Below are 20,379 nucleotides of genomic sequence, written 5' to 3'. Positions count from 1 at the left end.
TGGTAGACAATAACTTTCCAAAAAGCTGAATGTTAAAATTAATATACTGTGTTTTTAAATAAATGTGTTAATTATTTGGAATAATTGAGCTTAAGGTGGTTCTAAAGACAGAAGGATTTTTTTTATCCTAATGCATTCTATGCATTAAGATAAAAAATCATCAGTGTGCAGTAGCCCCCCCCTAATACTTACCTGAACCCCATCTCGATCCAACCATGTTGCTTAAGAGACTCGGCAGTCCAGGACTCTCCCTCTTGATTGGCTGAGACACACAGCGGACGCCATTGGCCCCCGCTGCTGTCAAAGTCAGTGAGCCAATGAGGAGAGAAGGGCAGGGCTGAGCCATGGCTCCATATCTGAATGGCTCGTGTGACCCCATAGCAAGCTGCTTGCTGTAGGGGCAGGAGGGAGGGCCCAGGAGCAGCGGCGAGGGACCAGAGAAGAGGAGGATCTTGGTTGCTCTGTGCAAAACCACTACATGGAGCAGGTAAGTACAGGGCTGGCGCCACCTATAGGCAAGGTAGGCGCCGGCTTAGAGCGCACACCAGTCTGGGTTGCCGAAGTAAGGAGGCAAGCAGTCGCTCTCCCATTCTGCCACTATAGGGGGACTGCCTGCTGTCCGCTCCCCTGCCTGCGTCTGACCTTGGGGCATTGCCACCAAATGTGAAACATCGTGCCTTCCTGACCACAACCGCGAAAACACAGGGGAGACGCCCCAGGCACAAAGGATGCAATCCTGGCTGGCACCATGTACCAATGCAGGAGTACCTTGTAATTCGCCTCTACGATGGAGGTGTTGATTAGAGACCTGGAGGCCTCCTGGGCCATGGCACGCCAGTCCGCCAACTCCACGACTTCCTGGACATCAGCCTCCCACTGCTCCATATATGGAAGCTCCAGAGGCGAGTCAGTGAGCATACTATAAATCATAGATATATAGCCCTGTAGTTTGTCGTGCCTACGGCACAAATATTCTATAGAAGTCATGGTGGTCAGGTCGGAACGGCAAGACAGGGACCGCAGGTAATGATCAATTTGTGCAAATCGAAAATACTCAGATAAAGGCAAGGCATGTTTATCAATCAATTGCTGACGTTTGAGGATACCCCTATGGTCACAAAAGTCCGCTATGCGGATCAGTCCCTTATTCGTCCACCACTGAAAGAATCTGGGGGAGAGACCTGGGGGGAACCAGCTGTTTGCAAGAATGGGGGCCAAGGGGGCATGCAGGGACCTAAAGCCATGTAATTTGGACAATCGATCCCATAGGGCCAGGGAATGGGACAAGGCCGGGCACAAAATGGGAGGGCGATCCCTAGGCGATAACCACATAATATGAGAGATCGCCAGGCCAGGAACAGAGCTAGCTTCCAACTCCATCCAGGCCGTCGGGGACCTGCTAGAGTGAAATCGCACCAACTGGGACAGCTGCGCAGCATAACTATACCTATTCTTAATAATGTTCCCTCCCCCTCCTCCTACCTATTATGCCCAACCTGTATAAAAAAGATGTGCCTACTTCCCTATTTTTAATCTGGTCTGGTCACATGGTCCTACAGTTCTGGCTCCCCCGTGTCAGTAAGAAGCTGCTGCAGGGGAGAAAAGGGAGCGACAACAACAGCTGGACTATTGGAGTCTATGAGTGACTTCACAACTCCTGAAATTCATAGCCATCGTTGCGCACTTTCTTCCATAGAGCTGCGGAATCTCAGGAATGAACTAGTGCGGATTGAAAATACCTCATTCTTTAGTGGCTGTAGACTGGAGGGCACAATGTTCCACACCTGGTGTACCTGCCCAAAAGTAAGGAGATTCTGGATCCGTACTTATAATTATCTAGGGAATGGGGGGGAGGGTACAGATGTAGAATTAGCCAGTGGAAAGCAAGTTTCAGAGGGCAGAAATGGGGGCATTAGCGGTAGGGTGTTCGGAGCTCCTATACCCAGGGTGGGTATGGGGAAAAATCAAGTGAGCAGCCTAAAAACATCAAATGAGGATAAATGTAACCGGTCAAAATTAAGAGGTTTGTATACCAATGCCAGAAGCCTGGCCAACAAGATGGGAGAGCTGGAGCTACTGATGTTTGAGGAGGACTTAGATTTTGTGGGGATAACTGAGACTTGGTTTGACAGCTCTCATGATTGGATGGCGACCATTCAGGGGTATTCCCTTTATCGCAGAGATAGAGAGGGTAAAAAAGGGGGAGGGGTATGTCTGTATATTAAGAACAGTGTACAGGTAAATATGAGGGATGATATTAATAATGGAGCTAAGGACGAGGCAGAATCCCTATGGGTAGAGCTTCAAAGGGAAGGCACGGTGGGGAAGGTAATATTGGGCGTATGCTATAGGCCCCCCAACCAGAGGGAGGAGGGGGAGGCGGACCTCATTTTACAGATAGGATTGGCAGCAAGGACGGGAAACGTCATTATAATGGGGGACTTTAATTATCCAGATATAGACTGGGCAGAAGGAACCGCACACTCAGCCAAGGCTCGGCAGTTCCTAAATGTTTTGCAGGACAATTTCATGGGTCAGATGGTGAATGCACCGACGAGAAAAAATGCGGTACTTGACCTACTGATTACCAACAATACAGACCTGCTCACGGATATAGAAATACGGGAGAACTTAGGAAACAGTGACCATAGGTCAATAAGTTTCAGTATTAATTACAGTTATAGGAAGCAGAGGGGTAATATAAGGACGCTGAATTTCAAAAGAGCCAATTTCCCAAAACTGCGCTCGCTGCTAGAAAATATCAATTGGGATGGAACCCTGGGAACAAAGAACACGGAGGAAAAATGGGAGTGCTTCAAGAGCATACTTAACAAGGGGATTGACCAGTGCATTCCAAAGGGAAATAAATTTAAAAGAGCAAAATTAAACCCTGGGTGGCTAAACACCAACATAAAAATGCATATTAGTGCTAAAGAAAAGGCCTTCAAAAAATACAAAACTGAGAGGTCATTGGCAGCATTTAAGCATTACAAAGAGTGTAATAAGAAATGTAAAGACGAAATCAGGGCGGCTAAAATAGAACACGAGAGACATATAGCGGAGGAGAGTAAAAAGAACCCCAAGAAGTTCTTTAAGTATATAAACAGTAAGAAAGCGAGGCCAGATCACATTGGCCCCATAAAAGATGACAAAGGAAATATGGCCACTGAGGACATAGAAAAGGCGGAAGTGTTAATTCATTTCTTCTCTTCAGTCTTCACAAAAGAATCGGGGGGCTACACGAACCTTGCTCGTAAGGCCGAACTAAACAACACACCTCAGGAAGTGCCGCCATGGCTAACAGAAGATAGACTTAGAACTAAATTAGAGAAACTTAACATAAATAAATCACCGGGACCGGATGGCTTGCACCCGAGGGTTCTTAAAGAGCTCAGCCAGGTGATTGCCAGACCATTATTCTTGATCTTTAAGGATAGTTTACAGACGGGTATGGTGCCAGCTGATTGGAAAAAAGCCAACGTGGTACCAATATTTAAAAAGGGGCCGAGGTATATCCCGGGGAACTATAGGCCGTTCAGCCTAACGTCTGTAGTCTGCAAGATTTTGGAGGAGATGTTAAGGGACCACATACAAGACTTTAGTAATGAAAACAGTATAATTAGTAGTAATCAGCATGGATTTATGAAAAATCGTTCTTGCCAAACCAATCTATTAACCTTCTACGATGAAGTGAGCTGCCACCTAGATAAAGGAAAGCCTGTGGATGTGGTGTATCTGGACTTTGCAAAGGCCTTTGACACCGTTCCCCACAAACGCTTACTGTACAAACTAAGGAAAGTAGGTATGGACCATAAGGTGAGTACCTGGATAGAGAACTGGCTCCAGGGGAGAGTACAGAGGGTGGTGATTAATGGGGAGTACTCAGATTGGGCGGGTGTGGAAAGTGGGGTCCCCCAGGGTTCGGTCCTGGGACCAATCCTGTTTAATTTATTCATAAATGATCTAGAGGAGGGGATATCTAGTACAATCTCAGTATTTGCAGATGACACTAAACTAGGCATGCCATTATCTTCTATGCAGGATGTAGAAACCTTACAAACGGACCTGAACAAAATAACGGGGTGGGCAACTACATGGCAGATGAGGTTTAATGTTGATAAATGTAAAGTAATGCACTTGGGGGCCAAAAACCAGAAAGCAAGCTACTCACTAGGGGGGGAACCTCTGGGTGAGTCTAGGATGGAAAAGGACTTGGGGGTACTGGTAAACAACAGGCTTGGCAGTGGCATGCAATGCCAAGCCGCTGCAAGTAAAGCCAACAGAATACTGGGATGTATAAAAAAGGGGATTCACTCCAGAAATAAAGAGATTATTCTTCCACTCTACAAGACTCAGGTCCGGCCACATCTGGAGTATGCTGTCCAGTTCTGGGCACTGGTCCTCAGGAAGGATGTGCTGGAACTGGAAAGAGTCCAGAGAAGGGCAACAAAAATAATTAGGGGAATGGAGGACATCAGCTATGAGAAGAGGCTACAGGCACTGAACCTGTTCTCTCTGGAGAAGAGAAGATTGAGGGGGGATATGATATCAATGTACAAATACTGTACTGGCGACCCTAGCATAAGGAACAAACTATTCAGAGTAAGGGAATACAATAAGACACGTGGCCACTCACTAAAACTAGAGGAAGGGCGGTTTAACCTTAAAATGCGTAAGGGGTTCTTTACTGTAAGAGCGGTAAGGATGTGGAATTCTCTTCCACAAGCAGTCGTATCAGCAGGGAGCATTGATAGTTTCAAAAAACTGTTAGATGGACACCTTAGAGACCACAACATACAGGGGTATACAATGTACGGTTAAAAGCAAACACACACACACACATAATAGGTTGAACTGGATGGACTGATGTCTTTTTTCAACCTCAATAACTATGTAACTATGTAACTATGTAACTATATCTACTCGCTTACCCAGGTGAACCTCAAGTCACAATTACAAGCACTGCTGAGGCGTCTAGTGGAGGGGACGCCAAGTCACAAAAGATGGCTCATAACATTTATCTTTCTGGTGGCTAGAATTACCTTTGCCAGATTGTAGCAATCCCCTAGTAAAGTCAAACTTGTCCTGGATCATGCTAAATGAATGCCTTTCAGCTATCTTGAATGATAGAATTGCCTTTGGGACCCATGGATTAAATATCTCTGGGCTGCCGCATAGGACGTTTATACTACTGCCTCTCTTGACAGGATAAAGTGCACTTTTATTTTTACTTTGTTCTTTACTTTGTTCTCCTAGGCTCTTTCTTATATCCTATCTATCTTCCTTTCTCCCCCTTCGTTTTGTTCTCTAAGGCCATTTGGCCATGTGCAGTATTATATGGTACATTGTGAGCCCATTTCTATACCCTGGGGATGAACTGCGTGATGAAGATGACAGGGACACTGTTTGTCCCCATTGGCCCCCCATTCATAGGGCCCTAGTACAGCCTTTTTCAACCAGGGTGCCCAGGCACACTGGGGTGCCTTGAGGTTTCTTCAGTGGGTGCCTTGGGAAAATCCCTAAAAATTGCCCAAAAATTGTATACATGTCGGCATGTGGATGAAGCCTGCCTTTTAGTTACACAAAGCCACAGGTTTTCATTGTCCACCATTACAACCTTCTAGCTGCCGGCATCCTAACAACCAATGGCATCAGTTGATATGGAGGATGTCAGTCGCCAGCTTAGCATCCTTGTTTGACCCAACCCTGCCTCTCTCTATCAGCGGGGGTGCCACATTAGCTGAGTGATGGAGAAAAACTGAGTGACAGAGAAAAACTGAGTGAGAAGAGAAACATTGGAATACTAGTCAGTACCAGTTTGCAAAAGTGTATTTTGTAAGAATAAATCACCTCTAATGTTGAGTGTCCTATTTGGACTTGTGGATGTTGCTGCATTATTTAAAACTATTAGAATAGCTTTTACATTTTAGAATGGTGTGTCTCGAGACTGTCCATAATTTTTTAAGGGTGCCTCGAGACTGTCCATCATTGTTAAAGGGTGCCTCGAGACTGTCCATCATTGTTAAAGGGTGCCTCGAGACTGTCCATCATTGTTAAAGGGTGCCTCGAGACTGTCCATCATTGTTAAAGGGTGCCTTGACTGAAAAAAGGTTGAGAAACACTGCCCTAATAGCGGGGTTGATTATTCTTCAGAACACCACAGCATCATCCCCATTTCTTCCCCCTGCGACATGCTATTGGTGGGAGAGACGAAACATGACTGGGTCAGAGAGGGCATATTCTCATTGTGTACCAGTCTGGACTCTTATGATTTTTGAGCAGAGAACAGGTCATATTGACAATATGTTGTTTCCTTATGTCAATAATTTTTCTATTCTGATATACAACGAATGTACTTCATTTGCAATCAATGTACCTGTTGAGTTTTTCTTTTTTACAGAAAACCTAAAATAAAAACTATTGGAAAAGAAAATACCTCTAACTCAGAAGATGGGTAACTGCCCTCAGTAGATGCTTTATGTGGTTCTAAAACTTTTGAACAATAATCTCACCTGGGATATTTTGCCTCCTGGTACATGCTGTAAATGAGCTGACTGCCAACAATGAGTTCATCTAAATAAGTGTCTGGCTGCATTGCTTTGCATTTTGCACTGTGTGTTGTTTTGTTCAGACATCTAACGTTGCTTTGTTTCTGTCTCTTCTTATACTCTGCCTGCATAGCCGTTCCAGCCTCAACGCCAAACCGCACGGGAACATGAAGCTTAATTGTGAAAAGTCTGATCTGACAGCTGCCATCATCAGCATCCCCACTCCCCCTGCCAACACACCGGATGAGCCATCGTCACCTAGTCCTGGCATCCTGAGGAATTCCAGTGTTACTGCCAGATACTACCAGGAGACTGTCAGGATTTCCAGCTTGTAGGGTCTGGTATTCACCCGGAACTAGTGATGTATCAAACACACTGTGACACCACACTCATACTGACACCTCACAGTCCCAATATACCAGACAATCAACTCATCTCCATGTGGCAAGCTGAAGGAGACACAAATGACATCTCAGTATTCATGCGTAATACAATGTCGCCAACACACAGATGCTGCTGCACAATAGTGACATTGTACAAGATCATGACGCCCGTTTAAACAAACCTTGCATATATTCGCTACATGCTTATACATCAGCCCGAATCGCACAACTTAAATCTCCCCATTTTGTAAATACAGATTGACACCCCTTGCAAGCACCTTAATAGACCAATGAAGGCTGTGCTTCAAAAAGGGTCATAGAGGGGTTGGTCCTAATGAAACATAATGGGGGTATTAAAAAGCACATTAGAAACATACCTAGGCATTTCATTATTCATTTCATTCAGCTACGTCATCTTCACAAATAGGGGTGAAGCCATGACTGAAGGATCCTAGAGACAAAGTCTAAATTACGAAGTTACTTGTTCTCTGGGTTCATCATTTTAATAGGAACCAGTGACGTTGGTGTGGCACAGATTAGGTGCAGCTGGCATCAACCAATATGGCTTGAAATGTCCTGATGATGGAATATAATATTTGGCCAAAGAACTTAAACAATGATTAGGTGTTAGCTAGGATTCGACTATTGATTGGTCGTATGGATAACACACACACAGACATGGTATAGAGTACGCTTTTGTGTTTTGTAGATACCCCCTTAGTATTGCCTTTATATCATGGATCAGTATGCTATTAGCAGAATACATTTCAAACTGTCATATAGCTCTAACTAGTTCTGATCCCCACCTAATCCCACAGATGATCATCTACCGTCTAATTTGTCTATATCGCCATTTTTGCTGTAAGGTACTGTACATAGGACAGCAGGGTAAAAGCAGGCAGCACCAAAGCACAGTTTGTAATACAGTTTGTACTTGTTTTCCTATTATCTTTCTGCTTTGACTGGCTATCTAACTGGATGCTTGTGTATAAATCCAGGAAGAGAAATTGCAGAGTTCCCAAGAACTGTGGGAGGCTCCTGAGAGGAGTCACAAGGCACCCTGTAGCTCCAGCTGCATACAGTCATTTTCTCTTTTTTTGCCAAACCTTAACTGGCAGAATGTACTTTTCAATGGTATCTCAGCATATAAAGAAGACACAATGCTGCTTCCACAAACACATGATTCATTCTTATTTTCTCTATTTTATAGTCAAGTTTCATAGCTGGTGACAAATACCAATTTCACAATATACCATTCACATGTGTTTATGGTCTGTACAAACACTATATTGTCAAAAGTTTTGGGACGCCTGCCTTTACACGCACATGAACTTTAATGGCATCCCAGTCTTAGTCCATAGGGTTCCATATTGAGGGAACACTGGATAACTTTGTGGTAACACTGGACAAATCAGCTTTCTAGAGCGTGCCAGCATCCGAATAGACAAAGAGAAAAAATATCTCACAAGGATACCATGTGAGTGTAGGTGGACTTTAAAGGCACAACATGAGACATATATACACAAATCATTTCAATAAAAGTTCAATTTATTTCACAACTTTAAAATCTATGAGTATAAAAAAAAAGGCTTGAATGGCCAAGCCAATTGTTTGTATGTACCCTACACCTCAATCACAGACAAGAGTAAATAATAGTAACACAAGGTATCAACTACATAGATTAAAATACTCTTGTACGGTAAGTGGCCAATGAGTTTTGCTTAGTAGCTTCTTCAGGACCGTTCGATTGTGAGGGTACAAGCAGAATTCTCTTAAAACAAATAAACATTTGTTAGACACTGTACACATCATATCATATATTTAAATCTGTATGATCATATACAACATATGCATATGGCTTACATTTGGCAGTGCTTTCCTAGTCCCTGGTATATAAGTCTGGGGGGCAGACACAGGGGTTTCTTAGTCAGTCAAATCCCTAAGGTTTAATGACTGGAGGTGGATGATGGATTTTCTAAATTAAAAAGTATTCAAAGTTTAATATATGTATCCTCAAACCAAGGAGCAAGACTATATTGGTCTACACTCAAATAACAAACTTAGTTAAAAAAGACTAAGGATCAACAAGGAATCATCCATATAGATACGCCTACTCCAATTCCATTTCCAATTAGATATCAAGGTGATCCTTAGTTTTTTTAGGTAAGTTTGTTTTTTGAATGTAGACCAATATAGATTTGCTCCTTGGTTTGATGATACATATATTAACCACTTCCATACCGAGTCATGTAAAATGACGTCGGCAAAGTGGTTGTCTAGATCCGGGCCGCCGTCATATGACGTCGGCCCGTTCTAGCTGCTACTGCGCGCCCCCGGCGGCGCGCAGCGGCGCGATCAGGGATGAGGCTCGTCCCTCGGACATAGCCCATCACTGATCAAGGTAAACAGCCAATAGAAATTGGCTGTTTACCACGTGATCGGCTGTGTCAATCACAGCCGATCACATGAGCGGCTCCAGCACGAGCCGCTCGTTCTCTCTGCAATGCGCGCCCCCGGGGGCGCGCAGAGCAGCGATCGGGGACGAGGCTCGTCCCTCGGACAGAGTCGATCCCCGATCTAGGTAAAGAGCCAATGAAATTGGCTCTTTACCACGTGACCGGCTGTGTCCAATCACAGCCGGTCACAAATGTCAACAGAGAACACGGTAACTAGCTGTCACCGTGTTCTCCTCCTCACACACTGATCCTGTGTGAGGAGGAGATTGTGGTAACAGCTAGTTACCAAATACAGTGCACCCTAAACACACTGATTGCCCCCCCCCCAATAAAGAGCACCTGTCACTAGCCCATCAAAGTACCCGAGTACCTGTCATCAGGTACTCAGATGACAGGTACTCGGGTACTCTGATGGGCTGGTGACAGGTATTCGGGTACTCTGATGACAGGTACTCAGGTACTCTGATGACGGATACTCTGATGACAGGTACTCGGGTACTCTGATGACAGGTACTCGGGTACTCTGACGGGTACTCGGGTACTCTGATGACGGGTACTCGGGTACTCTGATGACGGGTACTCGGGTACTCTGATGACGGGTACTCGGGTACTCTGACAGGTACTCGGGTACTCTGATGACAGGTACTCGGGTACTCTGATGATAGGTACTCGGGTACTCTGATGACAGGTACTCAGGTACTCTGATGACGGGTACTCGGGTACTCTGATGACAGGTACTCGGGTACTCTGATGACAGGTACTCGGGTACTCTGATGACGGGTACTCGGGTACTCTGATGACAGGTACTCGGGTACTCTGATGACAGGTACTCGGGTACTTTGAGTACCTGTCAACGGAGTACCCGTCATCAGAGTACCTGAGTACCTGTCACCTACCCATCAGAGTACCCGAGTACCTTCCACCTGCTCATCAGAGTACCTGACGCCTGAAGTACCCAAGTACTTGCCGCCTGCTCATCAGTACTCATCAGTACCTATCACGTATCAGTACTGATCATCAGTACCCATCAGTACAGTATCACCTATCACCTATCAGTCAGTGAGTACTACTCATCAGTACCTATCACCTGCCTGTCACCTGCCCATCAGAGTACCCGAGTACCTGTCACCTGCCTATCGGAGTACTCGAGTACCTGCCACCTGCTCATCAGTACCAGAGTACCTGTCACCTGCCCAACAAAGTACCCGAGTACCTGTCACCCTTCATACAGCCACCATGTCCAAGTCCAAAAAGGTTTATATTTGTCGTCCGTTTAAACCTAAATACCGGTGTTATGGCAGCAGATAGCTGCCATAACCCTGGTATTTTTTTAAACGGTGGACGGTTGGCTTTCCGATAAGGGTGGTCCCAGCGGCGGATTCGCCGTGGGATCACCCTTCCGGGATGGCGGAAGAGGCGCCCCCCCCCCCCTCCCGACGCGTTCCGGTCATTTTCCCCGCTTACCGGACCCGCCGGCAGCGGGGAAAACGATCCGGTCCCGAATCCTCACAGACAGGATGTCGAGTGAGGGCAAGCTTGCCCTCACTTGACTCTATGGTCTTGGAGGACCGGAGCTACGGAAAATGTTGTTGCCTAGCAACCGGTTTAAAGGTCCTTTTTTTTTTTTTTTTCATTTTATATTATAATTATTTTTTTTTTTTTTCTATCTTTTAGTGTACTTGTGAGATCTGAGGACTTTTTGACCCCAGATCTCACAAAAAAGGTCCTGTCGTGCCTATTTCTATTACGAGGAATATTTACATTTCTTTTAATAGAAATAAAAATGATCAATTTTTTTTTTTTTTTTTAAACGGTGTAAAAATAGAAAATAATAAATAAAATAAATAGTAAAAAAAAAAAAAAAATTAAAGCGCCCTGTCCCCGTTAGCTCGCGCGCAGAAGCGAATGCATACAGAAACCCCGCCCACATATGTAAACGGTGTTCAAACCACACATGTGAGGTATCGCCGCGATCGTTAGAGCAAGGGGAATAATTTGAGCCCTAGACCTCCTCTGTAACTCAAAGATGGCAACCTGTAGAAATTTTTAAATTGTCGCCTATGGGGATTTTTAAGTACCAAAGTTTGTCACCATTCCGTGAGCGTGCGCAATTTTGAAACATGGCATGTTGGGTATCTATTTACTCAGCGTAACATTATCTTTCACATTATGGAAAAAAATTGGGCTAACTTTACTGGTTTCTTATTTTTTAATTAAAAAAAGTGAATTTTTTCCAAAAAAATTGCGTTTGGAAGACCGCTACGCAAATACGGTGTGATAAAAAATATTGCAATAATCTCCATTTTATTCTCTAGGGTCTCTGCTAAAAAAAAATATATAATGTTTGGGGGTTCTAAGCAGTTTTCTAGCAAAACAACTGATTTTAGCTTGTAAACACCAAATGTCAAAAATAGGCCTAGGCAAGTGGCTAGGATGCATGATGATGCTCCTTGGATGTTCGGCCCCTCTATATGGCTAGGCTGTGAAAAAGTCTCACACATGTGGTATTGCCATACTCAGGAGGAGTGGCAGAATGTATTTTGGGGTGTCATTTTTGCTGTGTACATGCTATGTGTTAGGAATATCCTATAAATTGACAACTTTGTGTAAAAAAAAAAAGTTTTCATTTTTTTCCCACATTTTCCAAAAACCTGTGGAAAAAAATGATATGTTCAAACGACCCATAATGCCTCATAGAATATACGTTGGAGTGTTTGCTTTCCAAAATGGGGTCATTTTGTGGACTTTTCCATTGTATTGGTGCTCTAGGGCCTTGAAAAGTGTGATAGGTAGTAAGAAAGTTTTATGTGTATTTATGCTCCTAGAACGCCTGAATGTGCTTCTTGGACGTGGAGTCTCTTTTTGTGGCCAGGCTGTGTAAAAGTCTCACACATGTGGTATCGCCATACTCGGAAGGAGTAGCAGAATGTATTTTCGGGTGTAATTTTTGCTGTGTACATGCTATGTGTTAGAAATAGCTTATAAATTGACAACTTTGTGGGAAAAAAAAGAAAAAAAAAATTTTCTTCATTTTCCCAAGAATTGTGGGAAAAAATTACAACTTCAAAAAACTCACCATGCCTCTTACTAAATACCTTGGACTGTCTACTTTACAAAAAGGGGTCATTTGGTCGGTATTTGTACTGTCCTGACATTTCAGGGCCTCAAGAAAGGAGATAGGCAGTCAGTACATCTGGTGTGATCAATTTTCAGTAATTGGTACCATAGCTTCTAGACTCAATAACTTTCACACAGACTAAATAATATACACTAATTTGGGTTAATTTTACCAGAGACATGTAGCAGTATACATTTTGGCCCAAATGTATGAAGAAAAATTAATTTTTTGCAAAATTTCATAATTGAAACTAAAAAAAAGTGTTTTTTTTTCAAACTTTTTGCTCTTTTTTTGCATATATCACGAAAAAAAAAAAAACCCCAGTTGTGATCAAATACCACCAAAAGAAAGCTCTATTTGTGTGAAAAAAATGATAAAAATTTTGTTTGGTTATAGTGTAGCATGACTGAGCAATTGTCATTCAAAGTGTGAGAGTGCTGAAAGCTGAAAATTGGTCTGGGCAGGAAGGGTGTCTAACTGCTCTGTATGGAAGCGGTTAAACTGTAAAATACTTTTTAATTTAAAATCTATCATCCACCTCCAGGCATTAAACCATTAAACTCCTTTGTCTGCCCCCTAGACTTAAATACCAGGGACTAGGAAAGCACCGCCAAATGTAAGCCATATGCATTCACTGTATATGATCATACAGATTTAAATATATGATATGAGGTGTACAGTGTCTAACAAATGTTTGTTTGTTTTAATGATAATTCTGCTTGTACCTTCACAATCGAATGGTCCTGAAGAAGCTATTAAGCAAAACGCCTCGACCACTTATCGGACAAGAGTATCTTTATCTATGTAGTTGATACTTTGTGTCACTATTATTTACCCTTGTCTGTGATTGAGGTGTTGGGGACATCATACAAACAATTGGCTTGGCCATTCAAGCCTGTTTTTTTCTTTTTATACTCTTTTCTATACTTTTTTAAAGCTGTGAAATAAGTTGAACATTTATTGAAATTATTTGTGTATATGTCTGATGTTGTACCTTTAAAGTCCACCTACACTCACAGGGGTATCCTTGTGAGATATTTTTTCTCTTTGTGGGAACAGTTTGGGGATGGCCCCTTCCTGTTCCAACATGGCTGCGCACCAGTGCAAGGTCCATACAGACATGGATGAGTGAGTTTGGGGTGGAGGAACTTGACTGGCCTGCACAGAGTCCTGACTTCAACCCGACAGAACACCTTTGGGCTGAATTAGAGCAGAGACTGCGAGCCAGGCCTTCTATCCAACATCAGTGCCTGACAAATGTGCTTCTGAAAGAATGGTCCAATATTCCCATAGACACACTCCTAAACCTTGTGGACAGCCTTCCCAGAAGAGTTGAAACTGTTATAGCTGCAAAGGGTGGGCCAACTCAGTATTGAACCCTATGAACTAATACGGGGATGCCATTGAAGCCCCTGTGTGTGTAAAGGTAGGCGTCCCAATACTTCTGACTCTATAGTGTATGTACCTGTATGGGTACTGGATACCTGGAAAACAGCAGATAATAAATAACATTACTTACTGTAGAACTATTCTTATCATTTTAATTTCTTAGTGATGGAAGACCTGCATCAACTTAGTCAATTTGTATCTGCAAGCCTTCATATGTTGCTAAAAACTTGTTACCTTTCAAAAAATGGCAATCTCCATTAGCTGCTGACGAAGGCTACTGCTATACATTTTTGTGTGTGTGTGATTTTCACATGTCTGCAGTTGGTTCTGGAAGTTATTTACATAGGTTTACAAAGACACCATTTAACCTATTTAAATGAGAACTGTGCAGATCAATAGTTCACATGCAATCAACATTCACAGTCACATGCACTTTCCGTGTCATTCTACATTTTACTATCTCTTCAATACATATCATCATATTAGCTCCCATGTTTTATGTACTCATACATACCCCAAAGGCTACACACAGAACATATACACACTCCCATGACAGTCAACACTCACTTGGTTCCCATTGGACTGACAATTCTGTAGCCTAGAAAAATGCACAAATGGAGAGGAAATCTATGCACATGTAATATTATTCTATATATATATATATATATATATACTGCAGGGGAAAGGGACTTTGCATTTAAAACTAAGACACATTGCACACACATGTGTACAAAGTCTGGTATATAACATGGATGTACAGAACTGTAGATAAATATAGGTGTACAGCACAGGACACATCTATATAAAGGGGGGGGGGGGGTGAAGTATAGATCTGTGGGCACAGAGCTATGTATATGTATGCACAGCACTCTGTAGATATATCAACACGTATGCATAGCACAGTATATGTTTGCAAGACATGGGACTCTGTGTAGGTATACACGGCACTGTATATGTTAATGTATAAGTATGTACAGCACTGTATAAATGAAAGGCAATGTGTTGCAGATTATCTGATGCAGAGCAGGTTGGCTTGTCGGAGACTATGCATATCAAAGCAGGGTGGTGGACACTGACCCCCTACCTGGTAAAAAAAAAAAAGGGAATGATTTGGTAAGAGCTTTTGACTCAGGGACACACTGATTTTACTCTTCCTTTTTCACTGGTCTGGATGTCTAAGGCCTGGTAGACCATACTTTTTCTGACCCTTGCATCCAGTGGCCACCGCATGCCAGCCACAACTGTGCTGCCCACCACCTACAAGGACGTTATCAACGCCAAAACTCAGAAGCCAATAGCAAGGAGCACACTGTCAGTCCTTATGTTTTCTAGAAAATTGTCACTGTGCATTCATCAGTTAAGTACAATGTCACTGTTTGATTGTTGTGCAATCATGGCGTGGCCTTGGACAAAACAGGTTGCACACGGCGGTTTATGGCAATACGGTGGGGATAGGGGTGTTAGTGTATTTAGATGGCATAAAGCCGTTTGCAGGCTTTCACCGGGCATTACAAGAGCCTGTCTATGCATGTTGTGAATTTCATATATGCACACGTGGGCACAATTCACACACAGCCATATATTGAGGGCATTTACAGGGAACAAAAGCTTGTCCGGGTACCGTTCTAGGTACCTGCCCAAAGAGCAGAAGATGATAGGGAATATTCAAGTTTATTTTTCACTGTATTGCTTGTTACTACTATAAAGACTGTTACACTAGCCTTATCATGTGAGAACAGTCTATAAAGCTTTGCTCAGTCCTGTTCCAGCCCCAGACATGTAGATGTACAATGTATAAGGATGATTTACAGACTACAGCGCTCTCTATGGAAGAAGACCTGCACAATATTATTATATTAAATCTGCAGAACACTGGACTCCATAATGGTAAGATCTGCAAAATGTCACTTTCTTGGCCTGCAATATTGGCAAACACCAAATCAGTCATCTAGAACTGAAATGTCATTATTTTTATATTTATGGGTGAACACTGTTGTGTGAATATTTCTTAGTCCCTGTTTTTCCAGGAGAAAGATCTCTAATCAACCTTACTGTGCACTCTCCTTCCTACTTTCTCTGCAATGTAAAAAAAAAAAGGAATGATGAATGTGATAAAGATACCTCCCTATACTGGCTGCATTCAGCTGGGCGGAACTGGGAACCGGCATCTTGCCGCAGCGATCATGTGGCAAATGATGTAAGAAACTGGTAGATAGATGAAGCTTCAAAAGGAACCCGACATGATAGAAATTTGGGAGCTGTCATTGCTGAATTGTTCTTAAAAATGCATGTTCCAGGGCCATCTTCATTATCCTTCCTTCATTACTTTGTAGGTCACTGCCCTGCAAAAAAGCATTTGTTAGGTGTCAGGAGACACCTAGGCACATGTTTGTTCCCAGTCTATAAATCAGTAGTAGCGAGGCAAAGATAAGAATGACATGGAACATGCATCTTTAAGAACTAGTCACCAGTGGCAGCTCCCACGTTTGTTTGCTGACAGGTACCCTTTGATCTAGTTAACCATATGCTCTGTGGAAAACTACCCAATATGTTCTATATGTAACAGTAAGAATGACAGAACTTCAAAACATTGAAGAACAGCCTTTCTCAACCAGATTTCTGTGGAACTTAAGGGTTCCTCCAGACGTTGCTAATGGTTCCTTGATCAATCAGCAATTTCTGCCTCTCTTGTAAATTACCAATGACACCAATAATCTTTTCAGCTATCAGTAAAGGGGTATTTTTCTAAATGGCCTCCAATGCAAGAGCATTCTTCCCCCCAACCACCATGCTAATGTGCCTGAAGCTGTGAAACTATGGGTAGGGGTTCCTTGAAATCTAAAAAGGTATTTCAAGGATTCCTCAATGTGAAAAAGGTTGAGAAAGGCTGTTGTAGAAGGCACTTGGTCCTTCTAAATACCAAGTTTAAGCCAAATTATGTTCAAAGTGATGCCCCACCCTAAAACAAAAAAATAAATAAAAAATCAAAGTGATGTGGCACTGGTGCATCTACTAGATATAAATTCACTTTACCCAAATGTTTTGCCAAATATTGCTCCTGCTTGGATAAACCTTTTTGCAGCTTTAAAGAGGGAGCTGTGATTCTGTGTTATCTCTTTGTACTTGGCCCGTGCTGCAGCTGGACTTCATTGCATGGCTATAGTTGCACCTTTGGGAGGAGGATGCCATCCATAGGACATACATGGGAATATACCTATCTGTTAGCTGTGGAGGAAGTATGGCACAGATGCAGTAGTGCAGACAAGACTGGGTGACTGATTGCTGGAAGCTCTGAGCATCGTATATAATTTTCTGGACACATACCTGTTATCTGGAAATCTCAGATCTAACGAACACCACCTTTTTTCTCTGTGAGCAGCTACCCCTGCCTCCTATCCATCCCAACTGTCCTTGTCCCTTTAATGGACCCATGCAGAGCAGTTTGTCACTATTTTGTCTTCCATGCATGTTAAATGTCTGCCAGAAGTCACCTTGGGTGGGCGGGGAGTATGTTTCAGATTTTGCATCTCATTCGTTCTTTTCAATGGTTTCTTTTGATGATAAGGAACAAAGAAGTCTAATAAAGAATAAAATAATTTGAACATCAAACTGGAATTGTTATTTTATTCTGTAAGACTGATGTTAAAGGACTTCAAGAGTAAACAGTCGAGGCAGTTCTACTTACTGAATTTTACAAATAAAACAAAATTGTGTAACATCTTTATACCTCCCAAATATTTGAACTGTGAGATTCTAGATAATATATATTGTTTAAATTAGTAATGCTCAGTTTCTAATTCTTAGGTAGCGCACACCCCACGTAGGAGCCGCAAGTAGAACTGGGATTCCCCACCCTGCACAGCCAGGTACACCAAATGATCACATTCTCCCAGAGTCAGAAAAACAGTCCAGCACTTTTTTTTTTATCTAATGAGGAGATAAAACTTGGATGGGGAGTAGGGGTATTATGGGATGCCCACTTGACTTCAGACAAGTCTTCAGGGACAACTTTCCTATATACAGTCTATATACACTCCTCTGCTTCCTCTAGCTCCTCACTTGCTTGCAGAAAAACACTCAGCTGGGACACTTTAATATTTCTGGCAAACACTCTTGGTTTGGTTGTTTAGCAAAGCCCAGTGTCAAGCTTATATCCTTGTGGCTGCTGATCCTAGCACCACCTCTTCAGGCACTGCCAGCCCGCCCGGCTGCAGCTGCCCCTTTTACTAGCCCTCCTGGTTACTTCTTTACAGTCCTCCCAGATTGACACTCTTCCCACAGTCCTCCCAGACTGCTTACTCAACAGCCCACCCGGCTGACTCCTCTGGAGACTCCTGGATGTGCTAACTCTCTCCTCCTGTCCTCACACCTGCTCCTGTCCCTCCAGCATCTGAGCTAGGGGGAGCCCTCAGGGGGCACCAACTCTGCCCTTGCTGGCATGATCCCAGAGTATTTAGAAGGTGCCTGCCCCCTGCCAGCCCATCTGCTGGGGATTGGCTGGGGCCTTCATTAATACTCAAAACAGCTTCTCCCAGACTCCACCTTCTACTTCTGGAAGCTTCTCCAAGGTTCCAGAGAGCAGGGGGAGTTACCAGAGGTGCTGGTTGATGAGTCATCTAGCCTCCCTGTGTCAGTAATTCCTGACCCAGATGCAGCCCAGGCCTGATTCTCAGCCATGCCAATTTACCCACATTAACAACTACGTACATCTAGCACACTAGAGGGTGCTTCACTTATATGAAATTGTATAATTGGTCATTTTAGTTAGTTTGGCATAACCTTTTATGATATAATTTCTGATGTAAAGTATATACAAATTCTAACAATGTACATCTCTTATTTTGCTTTCTTTTGGTCTGTTAAATATACCATGCAAGTGTTTTGTTATAGCTGTGCAAATGGTGCAAAAAGAAATTCCATCTGATACTGCCCAAAATCCAGGGAGTGTGTAGCTTTCTTTTCAAATCCCAAGGAGTCACTGCTCAATTTAACCTCTGTAAACTACAGAACACAGAAGTGTGGAGAAGGGAGATATTCTGTAGTCCTAACACTTCTTCTCGAAAGTTGACAATACTGCTCATTGGTAGACACAGTACAGTGAGCAAGCTTTGTCCTCCTAGGACAGGAAGTGTGTTAATGGCAGGATCTCCAGGTGAAGAACATAAATTATTGTTCAGCTACCTTAACAAATTGATATATATATATTTTTTTTATTCAATCTGACTTTTCTGAGTTATAAACAAAGCAGGGACATGCAGTTAGGCAGAGCCTCAGCTGCCATTTCCTTAAAAAAAAAAAAACGATCAAGCTTTGAGGGTTGTAGCTTGGCGACCTGGGGTCACAGAGACCACAAATTTGTGGGATAGGTACCTGAAATCCTACCCCACCACTGGTCAAAATTCTGAGCTCCTTCCGGGGATACAGGGCTCCATGCGCAGCCTGTAGGAATCCTTTTGCAGCAGACTGAGAGGATGAGCTCACAGTGCCTTTGATTTGTTGTCAGAGGCACTGAGCTCAATGAACAGCTTGGAGCATTGGACCAATGGTAAAGTACCATTAGTCCAAGCTTTCCAAAAAAAATGCTACAGTGAAGGCTGTCCTGTCACTGCAGTGTCATAGAAGGGGGCATGTGTCTAAAAGAGACATGCTCCCTTCCATCCCAACCCTCTTATCTAAAAGGAAAAATCATGGGTTTGTGGGTATAAGGTTTACCCATAATCCCATGTTTTTCTTACACGTCTGAGAGGGAAAATCTGCTGCTGCTGAAAAGGTACTTTTTTTAATCAATCAAAATAATATATATAATAATATAATATATATATATATATATATATATATATATATATATATATAATAAATAAATAAATAATATATATATATAATATATATATATATGCTATATGTTAGAACATAATAATGTATTATTTATCTATTTACAGTGAAATTACTGGTTTGAAGTTATAACTTTAAACTTTATTAATTTGTCCATTAAGCCACCCGCTTGAGTACAGTTTTTTTTTAAATATAGTAAATTACCTTAAAAACAATATATAATACTTATTTGTATATTACTTACTTACAGTAATTAAACACTTGCCACCTGGGCCAATTCTGACACTTCTCACCTACATGTAAAAATCATCATTTTATTTTGCTAAAAAAATACTCAGAACCTCCAAACATTATATATATATATATATATATATATATATATATATATATATATATATATTAAGCAGACACTGTAGGGAATAAAATGGTGGTTGTTGCAACTTTTTATTTAACACAGTATTTGCACAGCAATTTTTCAAACAAATTAAAAAAAAAAAAAAAGTTAGACGATTTTATTGTACAACGTGAAAGATTAAGTTACGCCAAGTAAATAGATACCTAACATGTCACACTTTAAAATTGTGCACACTTGTGGAATGGTGCCAAGCTTCAGTACTTAAAAATCTTAATAGGGGACGCTTTATAAAGGTTTA

General features: G+C 42.3%; 1 protein-coding gene across 1 annotated transcript in view; it reads left to right on the top strand.

Annotated features, from left to right (window-relative positions):
* KCND1 (potassium voltage-gated channel subfamily D member 1) overlaps positions 1-7,505 on the top strand; it is a 187,998-nt gene extending 180,493 nt beyond the window's left edge. Inside the window, exon 7 of the mRNA XM_082262822.1 lies at positions 6,682-7,505. Coding sequence (XP_082118948.1) covers positions 6,682-6,883 — 202 coding nt within the window. The 3' untranslated portion in view covers positions 6,884-7,505. The remainder of the gene's footprint in view (positions 1-6,681) is intronic.
* The last annotated feature ends 12,874 nt before the right edge of the window (positions 7,506-20,379 follow it).

This window comes from Pelophylax lessonae (assembly GCF_965119305.1).
Source record: "Pelophylax lessonae genome assembly, chromosome: 7".
In the NCBI taxonomy this organism is placed as follows: domain Eukaryota; kingdom Metazoa; phylum Chordata; class Amphibia; order Anura; family Ranidae; genus Pelophylax; species Pelophylax lessonae.
Note: the sequence above shows the minus strand (reverse complement) of the source record. Positions and strands in the feature narration are given on the sequence as shown.